At 44.9% G+C, this 27,018-nt stretch overlaps 1 protein-coding gene across 1 annotated transcript; it reads left to right on the top strand.

Moving 5' to 3' along the window:
- On the top strand, positions 1–27,018 carry LOC119165773 (uncharacterized). Its single transcript, XM_075871548.1, has 8 exons — positions 1–382; positions 6,672–6,843; positions 7,281–7,554; positions 9,683–9,835; positions 17,662–17,983; positions 18,792–19,152; positions 20,363–20,711; positions 23,137–27,018. The coding sequence occupies exons 1-8, from the start codon at positions 197–199 to the stop codon at positions 25,046–25,048; spliced, it is 3,729 nt and encodes a 1,242-aa protein (XP_075727663.1). The 5' UTR covers positions 1–196; the 3' UTR covers positions 25,049–27,018.

Raw genomic sequence — 27,018 nt, 5'->3', positions numbered from 1 at the left:
AAAATTCGGCTATCTCTTACTTGCAGAAACGTTTTACGTCACGAAAGCGATGGAAAGAAACTGGTTGGGTAATTTACGCTAACTATTCTTGTATGGGACGGTAATAGTTGTGGACGGGGCTACCATTTATTTCTCGGTCGTGACCGAGTACACGCGCAACTTTGTCGGCTGCGGGAGTAAAGCCTAACACGAACGAATGGACAAAGCTGAAGACCTCTGGAATCTTAAGAGAACCCGCCAGCGGTATGGTTCAAACAGTGAGTCACCACCTAAGAACCCGAAACGAGGAAGCGATGGGCCAGTGCTTTTTACCGGCGAAGGCATCGAGGAGATTATGCAGACATATTTTTCCGAGAATACTGGCACCTTGGAAACCGTGAAGGTGAGCGCTGTGGCCTCAGTCGTCTACCACGTGATCTATAATATTTTGTAAGAATGGGATGTGTCACTATCTTAGGTGTAGCATTCCGCACGCCAGCGCTGTGAATCCGCAACTGTCGTTAATTGGGACCAGGACAAAATGCAGTTGAACGGCTCGCTTCGCAGAAATTCAGTTGTCAACGTCATGGGTATTGCGCGAAAAATTGCGAAATATTATTCTGAGCCATTGGTTGATTGATTGATATGTCGGGTTTAACGTCTCAAAACCACTTTATGATTATGAGAGACGCCGTAGTGGAGGGCTCCGGAAATTTCGACCACCTGGAGTTCTTTAACGTGCACCCAAATCTGAGTACACGGGCCTACTACATTTCCGCCTCCATCGGAAATGCAGTCGCCGCAACCGGAATTCGATCCCGCGACCTGCGGGTCAGCAGCCAAGTACCTTAGCCACTAGACCACCACGGCGGGGCAATCTGAGCCATTGGTACGAAGGCAGAACAGAATTCAGGCCTTCTGCAGCGTTCTGTCACTGAGTCATGTCAGGTGTTAAAACCTTGGGCAACATTTAAGCTGAACATCATATAGAATGGCAGTGATATCATGTTCCACGTGCATACTTCAACCACTTAGAGCATACCTTTTGTTGTATGATGTTCCAATTGCGCATAACTTCAATGTAATCGTTGAAGTTGAAAGAGGCTTGTGTCGGTGAAGCTTTCTTCGCATATGGCTGCATTATGCACAATGGGTAGCATGTTTTGAACCAAGAACAATTATGATCCTCAAATCTTTTCTAGCTCGCTCTACACTCGCTACGTGGTCGTAAGGGTATGCGCGGAAGTAGTTTTGTGCCTTTTGTAACGGGTAGCCGGCTTCAAAATGCCAAGCCAATACGATAAGCACATTTTGTGACACACGACGGCAATATACGCTTGTATACCACGCAATATAAACGCGATCTTACATCTATTGTGCGAGCTGCTCCCAAGATGCGTGTGTTTGTAAATCACGCGTTTTTTTTTCACCGCATTTCCAAGCAGATTAGGTTATTTCCAAGCAGGCTCGTGGCTGGTTTAATAGACCACCTGATTGTCACGCAAACGGCCTGCATTCAATCCTCACTCAGAGAAAGTAGTATTTATTAATTTTTTTACTTACGTCACTTTTTAGGTGATGGACAAAATGGTTTTTCGCTCGCAACCAAAGACGACGACACCGTAATTTCTGCGAAACGAGCTCTTTAAATGGGCCCTGCAACACGTTTTTAGGTAGTCATGGAATCAATTCATTAAAAAAGCTTATTTACTCACAAATTCATCACCATAACTTTTTTTATTTGCACAGTACGAGCGGAGTTACAAGATTAGTAACACGCTGTGACTGCATTTTCTCTTCTCTCACTCCACGAAAGCGCCGTGAAGATAAGCAGGCAAGGACGGCACGGACATAGTTTCTTAAAATTAACTAGCGGGGACTCTGGCACTGCGATCGTTCAGCGACCATGGGAATGATGGGTAGTACACACATTCGCCTTTTCTTCGTACTTGCAGACGGCGAATCGTACTTGCGGCTTCCTTTATTGCTGGTTATAGTTTTGTTTTGAAGGAAAGAATGAACCCTTTTGAAATTCGTGACCCAATTCAAAATGGTAAGCCTAAAAGAATAGGCTTGAGAAGCGCGAACACTGAACATTTGCTAATTTATTTTTCGTAAAAAAAAACTGCTGCCACACGAACACACACGGAGCCAGGCGCATGCCAGAAGTACGAATAATAAACAAATGTGTGTCCAACCTATCATTTCTATGCTCGCTGAAGCACCGTGCGTTGCAGCTCCCAAAAACACTAACGCCAGTGTTCCCTCTAGTGTATATTAGGAAACTCTATGCACGTGGGGAGAAAATATGCCACGTGTGCCTCCTGGCCCTTGCCACGTTTTCTTTGTTTGCTTTCTTCAACCGCAGCCTTTACCGCAGGTTTCTGTAACGGCCATGCTCACATAAGAAAATGGCCCATACAAAGGCTGAGATGGGTGATTTTTTATCTTGTTCCGTCATTTGTCTGGAGAAGAAAAGTAATTTTTAGCTTATTTCGAAAATTTATTGTGAATTCCAGGCCACGGTGAAGCGCTATAGTATTTGGCTCGCATGTTCTGTGGAACCTCTAATAAACACTGGCAACGTTTTTTTTTCTTTTGTCCATGCTCATGAAGGGTTGCAGGGCCCTTTAACGCTGTTGCATCAAGAACAAGCTAACCTCGTATAGCCGCATCAAGGAGTTCAAGTTACTGTCAGTGATTAACAGCATAACCAAAACATCAGTCAAGGATTGCAATCAATACAGTGCTATCATTGCATGTAGCACGGGAAAAACAGATACGCTAATTTTTTAAATAGATTTTTAAACAGTACACTGAACTCCCTCGCTTTCGATATGGAAGACTTCTATCTTGCGGCCTATGTATCGAATATCCCTCGATAATTAGTCTCATCACTTAACGCGGATTTTCAACCACAGGTTCAGCAGTGCGTGGAAAAATATGTTGTTAAAAAGCGATCCCTCGGAAGCAAGGTAACTGAAGTCTATTTTGCTTTCGGTATTTCCAAAGATCATAGTCTTTCTTGCCATACTTCAACACAGAAATTTTTAGTCTGTCTTTCTGTCAGTCACATTATTCAGCCACCCGGCCTATGTTTAAGCACTTCCTGAACGTCCAGACGTCTTCAAGCAGTGTTTGTGTTCATATTTTTCAACATTTTAGATCAAAAACCAAATATTACGAATATCTGAGGGGCAGCATGCTGTAGGCATTAGGTAGTGTGTGCCTTTACTAGAAAAAACAGATACGTAATTTGAAGATTCTAGTGTTTCTTAGGCTGAGCAGAAAAGGCGACGCTATGCAGGAAAGAATGCCGGCATACGATTATCATCTTTCGACGACATTTGCTATGGAGCATGCCGATACGTTTCCAATATTTTTTAATATGATCCCTTACCAATATTCAACGCTAGTTACGTTCAGACAATACCAGAATACACATGGTAGCAGGACGTCACGCTAGGGCTCAGACACTCGCTGCTTTTATAGTAGCTTTGGGAAAGCGTACGCAAAGCTTTGGGTTAGTGTATCGCGCTACGGTGCATGCGTCATACGCTGAACTCTTCCGAGCTGCTGAAGGAAATAACGGACGAGTGAAGCGAGGGCTAATTTAGTGAACGCAATTCTAAGGCTTCCTGGCGCAGCATGCATTGTGGCCCTGCCTCGTTTTAACCAGCTGTGACAAGGCGAAAATGTTGTAGGCCCGTGTGTTCAGATTTGAAGGCGCGTTAAAGAACTCCAGGTGGTCGAAATTTCCGGGGCCCTCCGCTACAGCGTCTTTCATAGTCATATGGTTGTTTTAGGACGTTAAAGCCCACATATCAATCAATCAACCTGCTGAGACAAGTGCGTTGCCACTTTATTGGAATAACAGTTTCTTTGAGGTCACTACACAAAGCACGTACATGGCGGCCTTTTAGTTGCTGCCGTTCCCATAGAGGCACTTTTACCTCATTAATGAGTTCAAGTTGATGCGCATGCCTGGTAGCTTCGCGATAACGTTTAATGTCGTTACTGGAGAAATTGTATTCATTTTTCCATACTCTTTCATTAGGTTTTGTTGTCGCCTCGTTACACTCTGAATATTATTCAGCGTTAACTGTGCCTACAGTGTTCGAGAAGCTTTTGGACTGTGGTAGATCTTTTTGTTCAGAATGCGCGTGACGCGAACATTACAAATTATTCTCGAACTTACGTGGTCGCTAGCAATAATGCTACAGGAATATTCGACTGCACATGTATAAATGCCGGCGTGCTTCACCGCTTGTCAGTTAACCGAGGGCCGAAGCTCTGTTCACCACTATCAGTGTCATTTAGTGCACTGCTGTAATCGGACTTTCTGTTTACTGGTCACAAGTTTGATCTTGGACATACTGGCTGCTGCCTTCGTTAGCATCACGAGCCACGTGACGATATCGAGCATCGCCGACCAAATTGAGAATAACCAGTGCAGCTTACCCAACTTTGTCACTGAGTTTCAACCAATATCCTGACGCCATGAACTCCCTTTACGCTGTTACTTTCTTAATCATATTCCATCTAACTATCGGTTTGGACAGATGTAAGCCTTAGCAGGTGCATTTGATACATATATGGCTTGCAGGAACGTCACTCAGATGCCCACATTGGTGCACCGTGGTGTGACTCACACTTTGGCAACTACCCTTAGTGCCATCAGTACATCGCACGCTGGTTCTCTCGCTATTCATGCACAGAGGCCGAGCGCCGTTTCAGTGACGTCGCTATCACACTGAGACAGGTTGATCGAGGCGTGAATACACTGCTTTGACGTCATCCAAACTGCCAGGTTGGAGCCATGTTGTGCGCCGTGACGTCATGTGCAGTTAATATGAGGCTTCCTGTACTGTGATCACTGATGACGTCCATTGAACATCGCTAGTAGTGAGAAAGCAATGCACATGACGATGTGACATAATAAACTTCCGGTTAAAGTTCTACCATTTTTTACTCTCTGTTCCTCCGTGCGATCTTACATTTATCAGCATATAGAGAGAGTAGCCTTAGCTCACTATAAGGTGGATAAAAAACTGCACGTTTAGGAAGCCCCAAAATAAATACCATCGTGATATATTAATGGGCTTATTCTGTTATTGAGCTACTCGAGGCTACTGAAAACACTGGCGAATTCCGCACTACGCGGCACAAAGCTTGAAACGGCGAAAACGGACTATTGTGAAGTGTGGTTGCTTCTAAGCTGTTTACATTCTTTAGCCTGGGGATGTAGATTGTTTCTAGGCCATTGCTAGGTGATCCTCGGTCTTTTTTTTTACGTTGATTTCCAGCGCATACATGTTCGAGTTAAACCAGAGACAGTGATAGCCGCTACAGATGTCCAAACGGCAGATATTTAGCTGCACGTTAAGCAACCCCAAATGGTCGATGTTTATGGAGTCTTGCACTATGGCGTCTTCCGTAATTACTGTCGTAGTTTTGGGCGTAAAACACCATCATTTGTTGTTATTAGATTCAGTGGCTCTGTTGAGATTTGATCCAATGCGTCAAAGTGAAAATTTTCCAAACATGCATAATCGAATGTTCACATAGCTGCACAAGCTTATCAGCCAACTATGCTTAAGTGTGTGCAGGGGGGGGGGGGGAGGGGGGCTTGCTCTTCTAGTCACCTAAGATGCGGGGGCTAGAAGTTTGCCCCATACACTGACATATAAGAAGGAAGGCTGCCTTTAGGGTGGCGTGGGGAGTGCAAAGTCAGGACCATACATTGACATATATAGTAAGAAGCGTGCGACGAACCTTCACCCCGTCTGAAGGGGTGAAGGTCCATAGATGAACGCATATGCATATACGGACTACAACTCGGGCGACAATGCTCATAATAAGCGTGTCGTCTGTACGAATTGGTGCAGCTGATTTGGGAGCCTCCATTCAACTGTTGACAACTGTTTTTCGGTTCATTGTTTTCCTACTCAGCATGAGAAGTATAACTGATCATAGGCTAACAAAAAAATAAAGGCTGTATTCATAGAGTGAATGATGTTAATGAAGCCTGCTCAAAGGTGCACTGGACGATTCTTGTTAAGACCATTTTTGTTGGAAGGCTTCCTAATGACACGGCTCACGATGTGACGTTGAAGGCAGCGTGTCATACTCTGTGCCATACTGGCCGCTGCTCTGGTTCAAATGTCTGACCCTCGAAAATGGCAGACGTACAGCTATGAGGCGTTCTACAATGGGGTTGAGAGTCGGCAGGTGAGGCGGCTTGGAAGGATATCAGTGCCCGTGCATAACACTGATCGTCGAAACTTGTGACGTCCTACCGTGCCTAGGAAGCGAGGAGAACGTAGTGTATTTAGTCGTGGGGAGGTGTGCAAGCAGGCTTTAGAATGCCAACATGGATGGATGGATGGATTGATATGGCTGTACCCTTTAGATCGGACGGTGGCTAACGCCACCAAGCCGTAATTTTAGGCCATGATTGGCAGCGCGCGATCTAATGAGCATTGTTGGAATCACCGGAGAGGACACTCGAGCGGTGACCAGAGAAGGAAACACTGGCAACACTGGTGTACACGCCAGCGTCCACCGGACAAGGCGCGAGCATAACAAGCATACCCAACAAGCTCCTTAAACATAAGTACCAAATTGCTAGCCATCTATGTTCACAGCGAGCAAAATTAACTGTCTAAGCGAAACACAAAATTCTGTTTCAGGAAGAACAACCACGGGAGTATGCACATCAACTTCTGGAATGGTTTACCGGTGTATCACAGTCTGCAAGCCGAGAAATACAGCCTCGCAACCTGTGGCCATCGAGTGGAAACACTAAGCCATGCACAATTAGCAGCAGTCCCGGTCAGGATTGTAACAAATCAAGTACTCGGGGTAAGTTTCGTGTAATGAATCACAGTGCTACAACCGCGGTTTGCTTGGCAGTATTCTTGCACTGCATTAAGTATCATTTCTGGTGGAGTGGTAAACTGAGGCATCTGCTTTCAGAAATGCAACAAGAAAGAGCTCCAAAGCTTGAACCGGAATGCAACCATTAGAAAGTTGTCAACAATATGATCGTATAATTTCCATCAACCCGCATAGGAAATATTGACCCAGTGTATTATTTCGAGCTTATTTCACGGTAAGGTGACGCAGTATCGTACAAGGAAAAAAAAAGATTCAGATGTTACAATCAGATGAACTTACCTTAATATGGAGGATGGAATAATTTTTACATCACTTTTTTTTGCTTTCAATGCAGCGGTGTTCATCTGACTGCTGTGCACGTGGGCTAGTACTCCTAATACGGTAATTTTGTTTTTTCACAGACACAATAAATTCGTTCGCCCCCCTTTCTGTGATACAAGAAGAGTCGACTTCTCCTGTGGCCTCCAGCTCCGAGTTGAAGCCCGTTGTCGACAGTCGGAGACACGTTTTTACAGAGAGCGAACACGACGTTTCGGAAAAACATTCTGCCCGCAAAAGTGACGTTAACGCATCGGGGGCACATTCGCACAAGGCGTCGACGAAGGAGCTAATGACTATGCAAGAAGATTGCACAGGACCCCGTTCAGATGAACAGGTTGGCCCTTCAAGAGAAAGGTATTTCGGTTTAATGAAGCGGTCTTCGATAATTGTAATTCAAGTGAACGCAATTTTAAAACGATTATTGAACAGCGAATAGTTCTGTTTACTTTGTTGGTGGGGCTTCAACTTTGCATTTATATATATTTATTATAAGTAGGAAATGTTTGTGCTGCCATGGTGGCCCATAAAACTAATTGAAGGCAAGAAGACACGTGAAACAATAGGCGCAAATTATCAGCTGCTGCTTCTTTGCGCACGCGTCATCTGAGGCTGTGCTAAGAAACATGTGTGGCGAGTAGTAGCTGGTGTTAGCTTCCCACTTTGACTGCCCATCATATTTTCGCGTTAACGCTGATATGTTCCGCAAGAAATAATTAGACCATAACTCTTTTCGGTGGAGCTTTTTGAAGAACAATTCATATTGCTTTGAGCCGGAAGGGATAATCATTTCACATTGTGTACTGTGAGCGTTACAACAACCTGCGTAGTCGAAGTTATTCATCCACATCATCATCAGCTTGACTACGTCCACTGAAGGACAAAGGCCTCTCCCGTGTTCCGCCAGTCAACTCGGTGATGTGCTTGCTGCTGCCACTTTATACCCACAGACCTCCTAATCTCATTTGCCCACCTAACTTTCAGGCTGCCCCTAACCCCTTGCCTTCTCTGGGAATCCAGTCAGTTACCCTTAATGACCAGGGGTCCTCCTGCCTACGTGCCACATGCCCGGCCCATGTCAATTTCCTCTTTTTGATTTCTTGGTTAGTCAGCTCAGTCAATTTGATTAGTTTTGTTAGTCGATTCCCTCCGAAAGCCGTACACTTTCTAATAATATTGTTTCGTAGGTGCTTAAATCATTTTAATCAATTTGAACCAAGGCATCAGATTAATGGTGTGTAGAAAATTATAGGTATGCAAACAGCGATGCGCACCCATTTACGAACTCTCGAACACGTGCAGGCCAGGAATTCATTCACACTCAGCATCACAGCTGCAGTGACAGACTAAATAAAGTAGATGAAAACAATCTGCTCAAGTGTTCGTTGTGGGCACCTATGACAAGAGATGCGGTCACATCTTAGGTAGGGCTGGTTATTACTTAAAAGAGAGATTTATCTACCGATACTGTTTCACTGTTTTTCGTACAAAGGTTATCTATAGCTGTTTTCTCCCAACGTTTCACACACAATAACGCATTCTACCTAAATTCCCATAGTATACACACCGAATGTCGAGGAATCAGCCAATCTAGTTTAACTCAACCTGTATATGGCGTGTGGTAGCGGGTATGTGAAAGCATCTGCTGTGGGCACTGAGCTACGAAACAGCTGTGAAACTCTATGCACGCACTGCCTCGCGGAGTGAATAAAGAAATTAACTGAGCAGCGGTAGAATGCTGACGCAATAGGGGAACACAAAGTGACCAACTTCAGCTGCAATACCTTCCATTATGCCTCGATAAAGCCTATGAAACAATGCATTATATATCTTTCGTAACCAGGGGCGTAAGCAGACTTTCTTTTCCAGAGAAGGGATGGGGGGAACTGGCACCCCCTTCAACTTTTCCTTTTTCGCCTTGTATGCCAAGACGAAAAAAAATTTCAGGAGGGGAGGAGAGAGGGAACAGGCCTGACGTGCCACCGTCTGGCTACGCGGCTGTTCGTAACAATAATTTATCTGCTGATATACCACTGCACGTTAGATCACGTAGTTGGCTGACTGCCTGCCTGGCACTTTCCACTCCTCCTCGTCGCTTGGCACGGTATAGCTCATAACCTCAATTTTTTGGAAAATTTATATTGTCTGCATCATGAGAGGTGAATTCATTGCTGGTAGAGGCACCACAACATAAGTGCACACTGTGCAGCTATGTGACGGCGAGCGCGCCTAAATAAACGACCGCCGTCCGGCTATTCAATGAAGGAGTCACGACGTCGTTGCTTTGGACTCCAGTTGGCTGAGTGGCTTGGCACACGCTCACGAAGAAGACTGTCTGCTGAAAAGTTCGATAATACGCTTTTTGATGTGATCGCACATCGAGCATTCATTTTCAGGATTTTCGTAAGAACTTTTACATTTTTTTCAGTATTTCTTCAATGTTTCCGCCGTAACATGACGGCCCTCGACCATTGCTGTTTTGCAGTTCTGGCGAACAAAGCCGCCCGAACGAGCGCCTTCGCCATTTGCGCTCTCGATGGCGAGCGGCGCAGCGAATCCTAGACGATATCGGCGCTCGGTTAAACGAGCCTGCTGGACCACGTGCACCGACGGAAGTGCCCGCCGTTCAAGCTTACAGGTAAATGGGAAATGACGGGTTTCACTGGTCTTACGAGCGTTAAACTTTGCCTTAGAGATGTCGCGGGGCTGCGTTCCTATGTACTTTTTTTAATTGTTTCCTTTACCGAAAATGCCTCGAGGGCAGAGAATAGATTAAGTATCCTTGAACATGAAACGCCACTGGAGACAAGGTTTCTACAGGCCTGACGATAGTTATAGCGCGGGAACAAAACGACGACAAAGACACAAGAAGGAAACGAAGTGCACGTGTTCTTTGTGTGATTCTTGTCTCTGCGTCATTCTCTTCCCGCGCTATAACTATCGTCATGTCATACCAACTAGCCCAAGCTGCCACACTTCTGCAGGTCGTTTTCTCTTTTTCATAGCTATCTTCTTTATATAGTCTACTTTTCTCCTCACACGTGGTTTATGTTTCGCATGTTTTTCACCTCGGATTCAAATTTAGCACATTGTTAAAGGTAAACTTCCAGGAAACAAGGATGCACGCGTTTTTATTATTCTCAGTACTAATGTTTGCCCGTGTTCGGCGTGCCCATAGTGCCATCTGCCCCGCAGGGGCGTCTGCTAAAGCAGGCGTTTGGTGTGTGGCAACACCCTGGACCCGAGCCAACTAGGGGGGAGGGCGAGGGGGAAGGGGGGGTTTCGACCTTCTTCCACGCTTCGGCGTGTGTGGCTTAGCCGTGTGCGGGGAAAAGGGAATCCTGCGTGTTGAGCCGATGCTGGATGATTGGACCTTTAAGGCCCCCCGGCAGAGGCAACACACCCCTTTGGCCCCGGCTTCACGTATACACGACACCCCTGGGCTGGCCTAGCCAGGGGAAATCGACAGTCGTCTTTTCCTATCTCTCTCTCCCTACAAGTTCGTCTTTTCTCCTCTTTAAATGTATCCTGTCATTTTATCTTTTCTATTTACTTCCAAATTTCCTGGCGGCTAGGCTTAACCTTGTGTAATTGTTCAAACTTGAATAGTTACATATGGCGATAGCAGTGATGCATGGCTGACGTATTGAATTGTTCTACCTTGCAGCGTCCCCATGTTGGGCTGGGTGGTGGGGGGTCACCATCGCCGCCAAACATTATGTTTTATGTATGGCACACCTCCCCTCCCACCCTGATTACCGCCCGAAAAGGTAGCGCACCGAAGAACATGTACTTTTCAAACCAAAGCAATCCTTCCCAAAGTATCATGGCATAGCCAGAAAGAAAGTAAGACGATCCGATCAATTTCACATTTTCTTGTATCAAAAGTCCTCGCGGAAGCAAATGGCCCAGGATATGTTGTCACCAAGATGGGAAGCGGTGACCTTCTTCTGGAGGTCCGCGACAAGCTTCAGTATGACAATCTCTCAAAACTTGTAGCATTCGGGGACGTCCCAGTATCAGTAGGCCCACATAGATCAATGAACACAGTCCGCGGCGTCATTTCTGATTATCATCTTTTCGAACTCTCTGAGAGTGAACTGTCAGAGGGCTGGCAAGACCAGAATGTAGTCAAGGTACAGAGAATTATTGTACGACGATACAAGAAACACCTACCAAACACATAGTTATCACCTTCTCTATTGAAACCGGCTACTGTAAGTTCCGTGCAAGGCCATATATCTCCAATTCTCGTCAATGTTTGAAGTATCCGCTTTTCAGGCATGGATCGCAGAGTTGCAGAGGGCGCGCCAATTGCGCAAAGTGTGTATCCATTCAACACATATGCGATAACTGCACCTCAGAAGCAACTCATTGTTCGAACTGTGAAGGAGATAACCCTGCCTACCCGCGATCGTGCCCCACGTGGAAAAAGAGAAACGAATAGTAGAACTCAATATCAAATTCAATCTGTCAATTCAAGAGGCACGTAAACGCTTTGCACGGAACAACTCCTCTTATCCCTCCTTCGCAGATGTGACGCGCCGGGGCGCCGCGCCACATGTTTCTGCACCCGCGAATGTCACACAGAGTGTGGCCACGGTCGCGCCATCAGCGACCCCACCTGGAGCAGCCTGTTATGCTCCGCCACCTGACAAACAGGGTCGGCAGACTCCCGTGTCTTTTGAACCATGGACCACTGCAAGCGCCGTTAGGTCCGAAAGTTTTGTGAACGTGCCTGCCGAACTGGCACCATTCACCACCTCACAAGAGGTGATGGATACAAGTCCCACTCTTCCGGCGACTAAGACGCAGAAGGATATGCGCAACTCTTGGGAGCACACCATAAAAAAAACTCGGAAGTACAGGGCCCCCAAAAGACCCTGTAACCTAAGGCAACACTTTTTGTACACACAGCACCACATAACTTTAAAATGACACAAATACTACAATGGAACGACCAAGGGCTGTTGAGGGACCTCGACAATGTCCAGGAACATTTACACTAACATACACCAAATGTGCTGTGTGTGCAAGAAACACACTTAAACTCAAAACACGCCAAATTTCTATCAATTACATTAATTTTTCAAAAGGACCCAGATGATGCGGTCACGTCATCTGGTGGTGTTGCCATTATTGAAAAGAAGAGCCTATCCACATTTACTGCTTCAAACATTTGAGGCAGAGGCTGTTCGAGCTGTTATATTCAACAAACTAGTGACAATTTGTTGTACCTACATACCTCCGCATTGCTAACTCAACATGAATTCTAGTCCCTAATTGATGAACTTCCAGAGCCGTATCTTCTCCTTGGAGGCTTCAGCGAGCATAACAGTTTATGGAGAGTCTCGTGGAGTGATGCGCGAGGTCATCTAATCAAACAACTGCTGTCCTCTTCTGGCACATGTCTCTTAAATCTGGAAACATCCACATAATACAATATCACGAACAACAAATACTCGTCTATGAACCTTAGCTTTTTATCTCCATCGCTTTTTGCGCTCCTCCAATGGAAAGTTATCAACAATCCATATGGAAGTGATCATTTCGCTATAATTCTAAGCACTACAATTGCAAATGAATGCCCTCCGCAGGTTCCCAAGTGGCTCACCCAAAAAGCTGACTGGGAACAGTTTCAAAAAGTGACTCTCCTAACCTGGAATGAGATGAGTGTGTTAAGTATAGAGGCTGCTGTGGATTACTTCACTGCTTTTTTGGTCGACGCTGCAACCAAATGTATTCCACAAACAAGCAGACTGTCAGGCAAACGACGTCTTTCATGGTGAAACGATGAATGCATGGAAGCGTGGAGAATCCAAAACAAAACGTGGGGTAGGCTGCGTGAATCTCCAATGGCAGAAAATCTCGAAAACTTTACGAACATTAAGTCCTAGGGAAGGACAACGCGCCGACAAGCAAGACGAGAAAGCTGGGCAAGTTTTATATACAGTATCAATTCTTACACTGATGAAAGGAAATTATGGAATAAGGTGAAAGGAATTACAGGGCAGCAAACATGTATGTTTTGAAGAGCAAGCTATCTTCCTTTTCGCACATTTCGAGCACATATCCAGTGCCTCGCACTACTCCATTACATTCCAAAGATACAGAGCACAAATTAAAAAAAAACTAAAACTGGAACGGAAATTTGTAAAAAACAAAGCAATCAACCATTTGGCTTAGCACAACTGCAGGCTTCGTTAAACAGTTGCAATAAGACTGCGCCAGGTAAAGATCGGGTACTGTATGAGATGATGAAGAATTTACTAACGTGGTTGCTTGGGCGAGTTGGTACGACATGATTCACATAAAAAAACAGGGCCAATAACGAGGGACAAGAGAAAGAAAGAGACAGACAGCGGCAAGAATTTACCCCTCGAAACACACAAAAAAAAACGTTCCTTTCCCTTCAGAACATTATATGGCTTTCCGGTGAGATCCAATCTTCTTGGAAGGAGGCTAACATAATCCGAGTTCTCAAACAGGCAAAAGACCCATCCTGGACTTCAAGTTACAGACGAATATTACTGGCAAGTTCCCTTTGTAGAGTGTTTGAAAAAAACAATCAACTGCCGTTTACTACATTTTCTAGAGTCTAATAATTGCTTGACACATACCAGGGTGGCTTTCTAGAGGGTAGATCAACCACCGACCATTTCATACGTATCGAATCGCAAATCCGTGAAGCTTGGCTTCACAATCAGTTCTTTTTATCTGCATTTCTCGATAAGAAAAAGGCCTTTGACACTACGTGGCGATTTGGAATATTAAGAGACCTCTCACACTTAAGCATAGGAGGCCGAATGCTAAATATAATCGAAAGTTATCTGACAAACTGCACATTCCGTGTAAAGGTTGGAAATGTTCTGTCGCGATTCTTTGTGCAGGGAACTGGAGTGCCATAGGGTGGTGTACTTAGTTGTACTCTTTTTGCGTCTGAGTACCCCACGAGCTATGTTTCAATCTACATATGTTGATGACATCCAGATAGCATTCAAATTATGCAATTTCGCGATTTGTGAATGGCAGGTCCAGCTCGGGCTGAACAAGGTGTCTGAACGAGCAGATGAGAACGGGTTCACTTTAAATCTACAACAAAAACGCACCTGAGTTTTTTTTTTTCCTGTAAGACAAGCTTCCACCCCAATCTCGAAATTAGCATACATGGTCAACAATCGACTGTAGTAGCGGAGCATAAACTTCTAGGCCTGATTCTGGACGCAAAGCTCACTTTTGTACCGCACGTTAAATCTCTCAGAAACAAATGCATGAAAACTATGAAAACTTTGAAGGTACTCTCACCCACTACCTAAGGTAGTGACAAAAAGTGCCTACTAAGTTTGTATAGAAACCTTGTACATCTTTGCCTTGATTATGGGGCGATAATTTATAAGTCTGCGACACCCAGCATATTGAAGATCCTTGATACAACCACCATCAAAGTATTCGCCTCTCCACAGGAGCCTTCAGAACAAGCACTGTTGAGAGCCTTTGTGTACAGTCTAATGAGTGGTCACTTCACTTTCAGAGGACTTCCGCAGCTCTTGTGTATTTTTTGAAAGTAAGTGGAAGCAAGGCACATTCAGCACATCCGACCATAAACGATATGTTCAGTTCTCGTCTGTTCCATCATCGCCCTGCAGTGAGAGAGCCGTACTCACTTCGAGTTAGAGGCCTGGCGGAGGAAATGGATATCGTACTTTTAGGACGTTTTCTCATGGCTCCTGCTGTGCAGCCTCCACCGTGGCAGTGGCAGCTTGTAGAGTGCGATTTGTCTTGTGTAGAAGTTACGAAACACGCCTTTTGCGCGTATTCACATGTCATGCTTAGAATTACGGCACAAATCTTCGTGTCCTGAATTTTTCTCTAATGCATCTAAGTCTCATGATGGTGTGTCTTACGAAGCCATCGGATCACCTCTCTCCCATGCCGGAGTTTTGCACCCAGAGACAGTCATATGAACAGCCGAGGCCTATGCAATATTGACAGCTTCTGAAAGAATTAAATATAACTAGGTCGACCATATACAAGGACTTTTTAGGCGTCGTAAAACCCTTAAACTTTCACAAAAACCAAAAGAATCCTGTGAATATATCTTTTTATTCTCTTCTGTGCACCATTTACACTTCCGATCAACAGATAGTCATATGCTGGGTGCCAGGACGCGGGGAGGTTGCAGGCAACGTGCCGGCCGACCGTTCACACAGACACTGCCACTTCTTCCGCGGCTGTCGGTACAATGGATATTAAGCCGTATATACGTAAACGACTCATAATGTACCGGCAACGCTTGTTGAATGGCCAGACACAACACAAGCTCCATCTAATTAAGCTAGTTATTGGTAACTGGCCATCAACAACAAAGTATAGGTGAACCGTTATAATATTTACCAGACTAAGAATTGGGCACACGTATGGCATACACAGTCACCTCTTGTCTGGTGCAGATCCTCCAGTGTGCAGTAGATGCGGAGAAGCACTCACTGTGCTCCATGTCCTGCTACAATGCTGCGAGTTAGAAACTGAAAGGAGAAAGCGCTTTTTTAAACTATACCGTCAAAAAATTCTGCTTCATCGTGAGTGAGTGAGTGAAACAACTTTATTCGGTCCACAATAGACGCGAGTAAACTCAGCGTCACCTAGCTAGGCCCACTCGGGGACCATCAGGTTAAACTTGACGGCCCTCGCGCGGGCCCTCTGGACGGCCAGGATTTGAGAGGTCTGGTCCTGGGCCTTAATGAGTCGCTTCATTTCCTCTTGGGTGAAAGGGGGACCGGCAGAGACTTCATCGTGCGGTGTTTTTAGGAAATGAACCACTCTTCAAACAAAAAAGATACTTCGAAATTTTTGAAAGATGCTGCCGCATTAAAAGTGACAATTACAAGGAATTCGTAGCACATCCTCTCAAGGAGAGTTCTGCTTCGGAATTATATCCGAATGCACTACACTGCGAACCCTTGCTTGCAAAGGTTCTTGAAAGGCCATAGTGCTTTCATCTGGTATCGGCGGTTAAGCACACTGATCAATGGCTCCATTTTAAATCACTAAACCTCACCGTCATAGTTTTACTAAATCTACAAGTTTTAAGCACCTTTAGTGCACAAGATTTTATGCCCTTACACAGATGACATACATTACCATTCATCATTATCTAGCTATAGTCCTGGCGCCCTATGGCCAACCATGGCCCTTGCACAAGTAAACACAACACATCATCATCATCATCATCATCATCATCACCATCATAGTGCCCTCTGCCTTTGTCTCTGCCTATGTCTTTTTTTCGTTTCATTAAATTACCTAAACGCATTACATATCTGTTATTCTTTTCTGCCGTCTTTGTGAAAGTTTCAGCACTGCCATTTTTGTTCATTATGTTCCCACTAGCCGCTACATGAGCTCTTCTAGTGAAATACGGTGCTAACTTAAGTAATACAAAGGGTCACACGAATCTTATTGATCATGTGCGAGGGTCACTACCAAACACCAGACCTCAAGGTAAATTACTTCTTGTGCAAACTTACGTGAACAATGGATGAAACAGACATGGAGAGGCGCGAACTTCGAAATGACAACCACAAAATTTGTTTTTGTTGACTAGAGTATAAAGTTGGGCATGTTGGTAAGACATAGTGGTCGACGTAGCGCGTTTAGAAACATAGGACAAGGGAAGGGACAGAAGGGAGCGCTTACTTCCAACAAAATTTTTATTTCGAGGAGCGTACATATATATGCTCACGAAATTCGAAGACAACGGATAAACAGATGAAAAACCCTCTATTTCCATGCGCTAAAAACTTATGATCTCAAAAACGACGATTCTTTTTCACAAAGACAGAGAGAAGGAGTACTGACGCAGTTCAGCCCTAATCAACTAATCTTTACTGCTTCAATAATCTCCCTTGTCACCTTGTTTCCTTTTTTCTTATGATTACCACACCATGAAAAAGTGGTTTGCAGCCACACGTGCTGCAATGTAGTGCAAAAAAACCATCTCGACCATTTCTTACGTTCGCTCTCACTTCTGGCGATTCCCTTGGCCCTATGTTTCTAAACGCGCTACGTCGATGAACTTTGTTTTTGTTGTTTTTACATATTTTGCCAATTTCGCTGTTTCTCTTTAAATTACTTGGTGCACTTCCTTTTTTTTCTACCTAATGTTGGGCTGCAGCGTTATTTATTTCTGCCGCTTTGCAGCCTATGGGGCCTTCAATAAAAGCCAGCAGTATATGAAACAAGATGTATAGACAGAAATAAATTGATAATAAATCATGAGCTATAGTTGACCATGGAGTACTAGCTATACCCAACCATTGCCTCGTTCACAACCACAGCTAAGGATCAGGGACGCTTCAAGTTTTTTCGTCACCGCAAATACATCATTGCGCTAGAGGGTGCAACTGCGATTCGCGCGATGCGCAATCTTTCAAAGTGACTGCATTTCTTCCCCCTCTTTCACAGGGAACAGTGGTGGGATGATGTCCAGCACAAAAGCAGGGCTCTTTCTGAGTCAAAACCGTTCGCACCTGCCCAGACTCGCGGACCACCGCAATCACGCTCCAAGCCTGACAGCCCGGTGGAAGAATGTCCTGGAACTCTCACGCTGTTTGATGGTGTGTTCAAGCGGCCACTGCCGGTGTCCAGGAGGCCTCGAAGATTGCAGGCGCAGCGTCATGCTACGAGGACTAAGCCTCAGAGCTCTGCAGCCAAAACGAGCACTGTGCACAAACTGGAGCATATCGCGAGCGTTGGCCGGAAATCACCACCAAAAAGTGCACAAACGGTAACACAATCGGTACTTATATGTTTAACATAGAGATACAAAATACTTGAAATGAAAATGATACAAAATACAATAAAATGAAAATGAAAATGAAAATGAATTGAAGTGAACAAAAAACGCCAAAGGCAATGGAGCTCGTTTAAAGGGAAGGGTTTAACGCTCTTCAGGAACACTGTCCAAATTTAAGGTAATCCAGTTCTAGCATCCTGAGGCAGCCAGTCCGCAAATAAGCTCTTAGAAGCAATAAAACTTTCATTTTCAGTTACTTTTGCGGTGTAAGAAGCCCGAGAACGCTGGCTAACTGGTGGTATACCTTGCTGCCGGGTATAGGCTTTAGCAAATTGGTCCAAATCAGCCTCATTTTTCTGTGTAGCCACCATCCGGCAGCGCTCTCACTTCTGGTGATATCTATAGACTTTCCGCAAGTCCAATTGGCTGTTCATCTATCGAGCATTATGACATAGACTTCCGATAAATGACAAGCGAGTGTCGTAGCAAGGTATTGAGCCGTTTTCTTGTTGTGGCTTGTAATAGTGGCTGCCGATGTACAGACTCTTCAACCGTCGACCACAGAGGCGACTGTCACGCCCGATGCGGCTACCTCAATCGCATCTCGATGGAGGTGAAATGGTATAAGGTCGTGTACTGTGCAATGTCAGTGCACTCTGTAAAACACTGAACGGTCGCAATTTCCGCAGTAGTCGCAACTAGTTGTTAAAACTGCATAGCAGGAGAGCAAGCTTTACAATTTAAAAAAGTCTCTTATGACCTTCCAATCTACCTGGTACTAACCTTCTACTATGTGCAGGCACCGGTGGCCTCCGTCTCACCTCAACTGAAGAGATTCTCCCAGTTTCTGCACCATAAGGCGCCGCGCGTCTTTCCAGAATGGCAAAGCTTTGGGCATTTCGTACTCCACATTCGTCGTGTCATTCAGGAAGTTCCTGCGAAGGATCTGGACTGGTGGTGTACCAAAACAGAGCAGGCGCCCTGCTGGCTCCTAAACTTCCAGGACGCCTTAGCCAGATTGTTGCTTCGATATGACATCGAGATCGCGGAGATTCATCTTGGAACCTTCTCGCTGCATCATGTCGACAGAGACTTTCCTAAGAGAGCCAACGCAGAGGCGATTCGTGACAGGGCGCGTAAGATGGACGTGGAGTCCAAACGTAAGTGCTGTACATAATAGTGTTTGAGATGTAGTCCCCGACACTAATAGGAACTTTGAATGTATACGCAGAGGCCCAATGTTAGACAGGCCCCGGGGACGTTCACAGTTAATCATAAAATAGCTTCACCAAAGGAGCGGACTGGCGTATGAATCAAGGAAAAACATTTAAAAATCATTCAAGTACTAGCGTTGCGTAATTAATAAGATTTGCTGCATTCTTTAAGAAATTTCTTCCTCCGCACTGGCACACAGCTCCTCCCCGATGTGCCAAAGCTGATCGCCTAGTTGAGTGCGGTGTTTATTCTGGCAACAAGTCGAATGCACTGACAAAGTTGATAACAATTACCTTTTCGCCACTGGCTGCTCAGTGCCGCGATTACGGCGCGTAACATCAGGGAGGAACATTACGCCGATATTCTTTTCCTTGAATACGTAATTTTGGAAACCGTGATTAAACTTTGCACTGGCATATCTCGGAGCAGACAAGCTAGAAAACATTTTTCTCTTGGAACTGTGCAGAAACACTACCACCTTCGACTTTTCATTACAAACATGCCCGCTTGCGGCTGCGACTTAAGAGTTCATTATTGCTTTTAGTAAATTTGATGGCTTGAAGTGACGAATACTGTCTCGCAATATATCCCCCTGGATACATATTGTTTTCTTCTGAGGTTTGTGTACTTCCCAGTGCTGAATGTCAAGATGGCCATTACACTGAATATGAAACAGCCTGAATTCTCTGCGAAAGGTTTAGAGCAACCAAAATCGCAACCTATGGCGATACCAAAGTTGCCGATTAGATTTGGAGTGATCATGTTATACTTTGCTAAACTTCCACGCTGATGCTTCCTGGGAGGGGTCACGTGTGAAGATGTGCAAAAATTCTTGGAACTTCGAGTGTCAGTGGAGCCAACGTTTCAACAATCAATCTAGTTTTCAGTGTTGCATCTTCAATGTTTCAGCCTCGAAGAAGACAGGGTCGCTTGTTCGAACATTCACTTCCCCGATACTTCACCCATTCAAGCTTTCATCTCCTTACTGGACGGTTTCAGTGTCATCGATTGGTCATTCATTTTAACTACGTGTATCTATAATTGTAATAGAAGTTTCAATATAGGATTTTTTCCGGTACGACAACAGTGTCGCGGCACTGTTCTCATCACGAAATCAAAATGCCTCTACAGCTCTGAACACGTGTCCTCTTGCAGAGTTCCTCTACGAGCGAGAGTGTCTTATCACGTGGCTTCTGCGAGTGCACCGATGCATTCGTCGAGTGCGCCTTGACCTCACCGAGGTGGCCCAGTCTCCAGGCGCGTTCTGTCGGGGATATCGCCTCCACGAAGACTACAAGATTCTCGAACTGGGAGTCAGTGGGAAAACCCTGCCTAGAGGGCGCCGCCTCTTTCTGTTTCTCGGTCACGTGACCCAGCTCACCGAGCTGTCACTCTACGGACTGTACCTGATGCACCCAGACGACCATTGCCGCCTCGCCGCGCTAGTCGCAAGCAACGTGTTCCTGAGGAAGCTCACGCTAAAGAAGTGCCATATCGCCGACAGGTAATAACCGTAGTAATTGCTAGACCTTTACGTGCCGAACCCATGATGTGACTACGAGGGACGCCGTAGTGGGGGGTCCTGACAGTTTCGACCATTTGGGGTTCTTCAGCGTGCACCTAAATCTAGATTCACTGGCCTATAGCACTTTGCCTCCATCGAGTGGCAGCCATGGCAGAGATTCGATACAGAAACCTTTGAGTCACCAGACGTGTGCCGTAACCAGTATATAGACCACAGTGGTGAATGGTTGCCGACAGGTTACGCTCTTTTTTTCAGTAAGGGCATCTATTTACTGCGTACGGAAGGTTGGTCCAACTATATCTTATCCCTTCCTTCTTTCTGTTTAATTCTCATTCCCTCCTTCCCTGCGCATAACTGTTGAGGTGCCCTCCATTGAGAGAGGCAGTAACGGGACTGCGCTTTTTTCTTCCCTTTTCCTCTTTTCAAAGCCACTTCAAACTATAGCGTCCCCCTGGCTACCAACGACTAAACTGCATTGTTAATGTGGCTTTGCAATGCTTTTTTTATAATGAGCATAAAATACTGCCAATCGGTAGTCGAGGTTCTGGAAAACATGTGAACCAAGTGTTAGGATGCCACACGCGGCATGAAATCAACGATTTCCCTTTCAGGTATATATCACACTGTCTTTTTTACACTAATGCCAAAAGTCAATATGTCCACTTGTGAGGACAAATATTGGCGCACATTGACCATTTATGGTGTATGCGTAATTAGTGCTGCCCCCATGCTATGCATCGACATGCGTGCACTGAGCTCTATAGCATCAGAGTTGCGCATAATATAAAAATACATAAAGTGTACAATAACGCCAGCACACTCATGATCGAGAAAGTGCTCAAATATCGAGAAAGTGCTCAAAGTCATTACGTGCACTGAGGAACAGACGTATTTTTTTCCCGTGTCATTCGTCCCTGCGTCACTTTCAGCGTGCTCACAGGCACACATGGAAATCACTCATTTAGAGCGTGCGACACGGCCTTGCTATATATTCTACTCGTAGAAGACATACTTTAAAAATGTTCCCGGCAATCTATTCAAAAGGCAATAAACTGCAATGACGAATTCTTTGAAAGAAAGCGGGGATGTTGAACACTATTTGCCTAAGTGCACCGTGACCTTAGGAAAGATCGGCAAGGTTTATTCGAGTAACTGCAACATTTAGGGTTGCCGTGCGGTAGCGTGACTGATATTGTGTTTCCGTGTTGTCACAGGATTTTCGGGAAGGAGGTGTCGTGATGTCTCTTGAAATTTTCGAATGCTACAGACCTCGCGTGTGACTAGTGATGAGTGACAATTATGTTCTGGGTGTGGTGCAGTGAGTTCGGAATACCAGCACAATACTGCATGTGGAATAGCACAGGAGGCCACCAGCTTATGCAGGCTTACGTCGTCGTAAGCGCGAATTTTTAGGGCCTGCCTGTGCTTAGTTAGGAAACAAAAGGAAATTACATTAAATTAGCAATGAGGAAACCGGGCGGGGCAATCGCCTGCAAAATATTTAAGGCTAGATCCGTCGGCTGCCTACAACATTCTAATCCTAAGTCATTCAAAGATTAGTTCGAAGAGTGTTGCAGGTTGGCTCTGATTTATCAAAGGCACAACTCATTCACGAAAGAGAGAAGTAAATACTGTGGTTTAGTAAGAATATATTGTTATTCTAACTAAAGAAATTCCAACTACTCTAACGTTATTATTAACTAAAGATTTATGCGAATGCCTCAAAACAAAACTTTGGAAAAAACCATTTGGTGAAAATCGTTTTGAGGACTTTAAGCGCATTCGCTCGGTGAGGTGCGAAGCCGCTCTGTGCACCTCCAAGTAACTGACCAACTCTAGACAGTCCAGCAACCCCATGCAGACATAAAAAGGCAAGTCAGTGGCGTCGCGACATGAAATACCTGAGCCAGACCCATTATTCTGTCAAACAATCGTTAATTTTTTTTCATCTGGTCATTCACTATGCATTAAGCTCCTTAGAAAATCATAACTTTATTGGGAAGATACATTCAAAAATCAGGGTACAACTTAATGAATCAATACTCTGGATTTGGCTGTTACCATGGTTTTCATAGGTTGTGACAAAGAAAGTGTCTGGTGGTGGCGAGTTTGTCACAGTGGAGTTGTCTTAAATTAGGGACAAACTCTGCTGAAGGCTCACGACACGACGGCAAAATAAACCTTACTGTCCTGACGTAGACGCAGCCTGCGTCAATTTAAGGGTCACTCTTCAAGACCTGCACAAGCCTTACATACCGAAACTGTGATAATCAGGTAGACCATAATAATGAAATACTGCTTTTTCTACATATCAAGCTCAAACTACATGTGGTCTAAGAAAAATATATCAATATTTTTAAACGGTCCTCATGGCATCTGAAAGGTATATTAAATTCATTTTCAGAAACTTGGACGGACTTATTGAAGCGGCTAAGGGTCTGCCGCTCCTCGAGTGCTTCTCCATCTCTCTGCTTAATCCCGGATTGTGGTTCGAACGAAGCCAGCAACTGTCCCGACTCCTGGTCAGACCCGGGTGTAGGCGTGTCAAGCAGGTTCACTTTGACGTTCCATGCGACCTGAAGCTCATCTTTGAACGATTGGGTGAAAACGAACAAATCATCGGAGTCCAGATTTGTCGGAAGCTTACCACTCCTTCGGAGCTCATGGCACTCTGCGACCTAGCAAACGCAAACACTCATCTGAAGCACCTTTCTCTGCCTATTGACATGGAATCGACTCTTCCTACTCGCTATTATCAGTTCGTATTGAGCAAGTTTGTAGAAAAAGCCCGAATGGAAGTATTAAATTTGCAGAATTCATTCATCACAACGCGAGGCGTTAAAGCCATAGCGGAAGGCCTGAAGAGAAATGGTGCTAATGAGGATTCAGAACCCAATTTGTCAATACGGGCCACAGAGAATGAGCTTGTTCGACAACGATATCTAAAGGTACTACATATCAGAGGCGACCTTTCTTGCGAGCACCTTGATATTCTTGTGGACGCCCTGGACACCAACAGGACCCTTGAAGTTCTTGATGTCGGTCGAGTACTGCCTTCGTCATCAGTGAGTCACGCTGACGTGACGAGGAAGATTGTCGACCAAGCCTTGCGACAGCGTCAGCTCTCTGTATGCTCGCAGAGAACGAGCCCCGTGGCCACAGTACGTGTTAACAAAGTGTACTTCGGCGAAGACTTTCATCTTCTTATCATTGCCGTCCGCAACGATGTGGCATTCCGCAAGTTGAATCTCTCGTTTGGCGATTCCCTTACAGAAACGTTCAAAAGTCACTCGTTCGACTTCAGCCACCTTCTAGCACTGTTGCCCTTTTTCGCAGTGGCAGAGACGCTGGAGACATTGGAAATAGAAGTGTCTGTGCCCGGGACATATGACGTCGCTTTTCTGGGTGTCTCCCTTCTCTCAGAGACAAGTAACAGCCTGACTGAACTCAACGTGACTTTGGCGGACACGTGCTGCGAGTTCGTCTCCATCCTGTTGCTCCACGGGCTCGCCTCCGACATCTCGATTCGCTCGCTCACCATGAGTGGATGGTCACTGAAGCATCCGGTGCCGTTCTGGTTCTACCGCTTCTGCCTCATGAACGAGAGTCTGCGGAAGCTTCACATTCATGTCACCGATCTAAAATCCGACGACAACACCCCATTCTACCGACTCTTGCCCGACGCTGTCGCGAAGTGCCGCTGGCTCGTGGATTTCAGGCTCACGTGCGGAAAGTTGTTCGAGCCAGTATTCATTCCCGAGGTTCTATCCATTATTAGGAGAAACAAGCGAGTGCCACCACGGGTAGTAAAGCTGGTGGCAACCGCTGACTGCGCACCCGAACGACTCATTCAGGAGTTCAACAAGGATCTCACTCTCGATATGAGCGTCAGGCTCCGCCGTTCCATGGACGTTCCCGATTTCAAGCAAGACATTCTGGAACGTTGCATGTGTTCCACGGGTACGATTAATCGGGCTATAGAAACGACTAAGAGATTGGTGTCTAGCACTTTGGGGCATCGGTCCAAAGTTCACCGCAGGATCGGCACACTGAGTCCTGATTCGAATGTCAGGGACGCAGTCCGAACTGGTCACATGGATGAAGCCACTCAGGAACGCCTTTTCAGAAGCGTGCACTTTCGTGACACTCAGGTTTTGGATTTTGGTGGTGCGAATGTCGATCATTACATGATGAGAATTTCAATAGTGAGTCATAAGATGAGAACGATTTACAGCGAAGAGCAAAAACGCAACGAAGACTCCTTGAGCAAGCCCCGAGAATCACTCAAAGACATTATAGATGTGGAGCCGCTATGAAAACGTGGTCAGAGTTGCTTTCCTGTCCAGCGACTCATATAGTAGGACGAACGGTCTTGTTCCATTCCCACAAATATTTCATGATTGGTGCGTCATGATATGTATATTAGACGAGCTAGGGATGGTACGTTACGTTACGTTATACGTTACGTAATGTGAAGATGCGTATGACGTGAAGGTGCATATGACTTATACGTTACGCCCTGTGAAGGTGCATATGACTTCGTAATTGATTGTGGCTGTTACCTTGCATACAAAGGGCTTGGCTGTTCATTAGGTTGGGAAGTAATGTTGCTTTTTGTTTTAAAGTACCAAATAAGCTTGATTCTAAGGCACCATAAAGCTCACGTACATAGCTGCTTACATTCGTTTTATTTATCATTAGGTTATATTTATTTTATGCATGACAAAGGCTTCTGCCAGCATTATTCTTCTGCCCATATCTTGCACGAACTCATTCCATCGTGTGGTTGCAATGTGGTTATTTTCCCTTTTCTCTTATATGGGTGGCACTGCCCACTTCACAAATAGTGTTTTACAATATCACTGATACTTACATACAATACATAACCGTCCATGCTGACCCCGATTGGGCTTCTTTTTATAGCACTTTTATTTTTTTAGACCCAGTACATTTTCGCTATTTTGTAAGTTTACCTATCATGTTCATGGTAATTTTATTAGTAGGCGTAGGTGAAAAATCTTGACGACCAGCGACGTCTGGCAGACAAGTCTAACAATAAAGCTTAGGCCCACAGTTTCCTGCACCAAGAATGAAGGCAACTGGACAACTTTGCCACAGGCTCTGTCTTTTGAATAAAGTTTATTTCTCATATCAATACCTTCTCGGGAAAGACATTCTTCTTTGTTGCATTTTATGCACAGCATTGTTCAATAGGAATGTTTCATGACCATCAAAAGGCTGTGATGTGTGGGCACTAGAGACTAGATCCTATATATTATCAGTATGAGGGGTTGTTTTACTGTAAGATATGCGAAGAATAACTTTCAAGATTCTTCAATCCTGGTCACTGCTTTGATTTTTTCACTCCTTTGTTGGAACCCTTAAGCATATAGGAAGTGTTTTGACGTATATATTTTTATTGTGGGTCTCTCACCTAATGATACGGAGGGCACAAGCACGCCATAACTTAGTAATAACCATGGAGCTCAACGCTCGTTCCCTTTTACTTTAGTTGGTCGACGCTAGATGTTCGTTGGTGTTGGTTAATGTTGTTAAATTACTGTGTATTTAGTACAGCTACGGGGATGTTTAATATCTGTCTGGAACGCCGCTGCTGGCTCTCTTCCTGCCTCAATTTTTTCCCTCTCTTAAGAGTCGACTTGACGCCGCTTGAAGCATTGGCAAACCACGTCACCTGCAGTGGTATGCACCACCAGCAGGAGCCGTCTGCAGTAATCATCTAGGTGCTGGTTCTTCGTAATGGCTTGTCGTGCCATATATTCGACGCTGGTCTCATGATCCCCGTATTCATTCCAATGCTGGCAATATTCGAAATCTGTATATAATATGTGTGCGCTTAAGATCTTGGCGCCTTTTAATATTGTTGTGAGCATTACCTTCCAAGTATACACAATGTGGGATATCCCAATAAAAAATAAAATACTAGGTGTGACAATCACTTCTACATTTAAAACAATCGCATGTTCGTCGTTTTACGTTAATAACTTTTATGCGCATCAGACTGTTCGTTTTCGTGCAAACCTTTTAATGTCCACAGTTGATTTATGGCAGCATACACCAAGTTCCAGCGAACTCTAGTCAGAATTCGCGAATATGCCGATGCGACCAATTGCATTTCGCTGACCTAAGGAAGTTGCGAGCATTATGTTTTTTATAAATTTGAAAATGGTCCGCTTAGATGGAGTCTATATTTGTAACTATTTAGCACTAGTGTTTTGTATTGTTTTTTTTGCTTGAGATACCCAATAAAAAAAAACTTGTATGA

The sequence above is a fragment of the Rhipicephalus microplus genome, chromosome 8 (genome assembly GCF_043290135.1).
Source record: "Rhipicephalus microplus isolate Deutch F79 chromosome 8, USDA_Rmic, whole genome shotgun sequence".
Classification (NCBI taxonomy): domain Eukaryota; kingdom Metazoa; phylum Arthropoda; class Arachnida; order Ixodida; family Ixodidae; genus Rhipicephalus; species Rhipicephalus microplus.
This window is presented reverse-complemented; position numbering and strand designations above follow the sequence as displayed.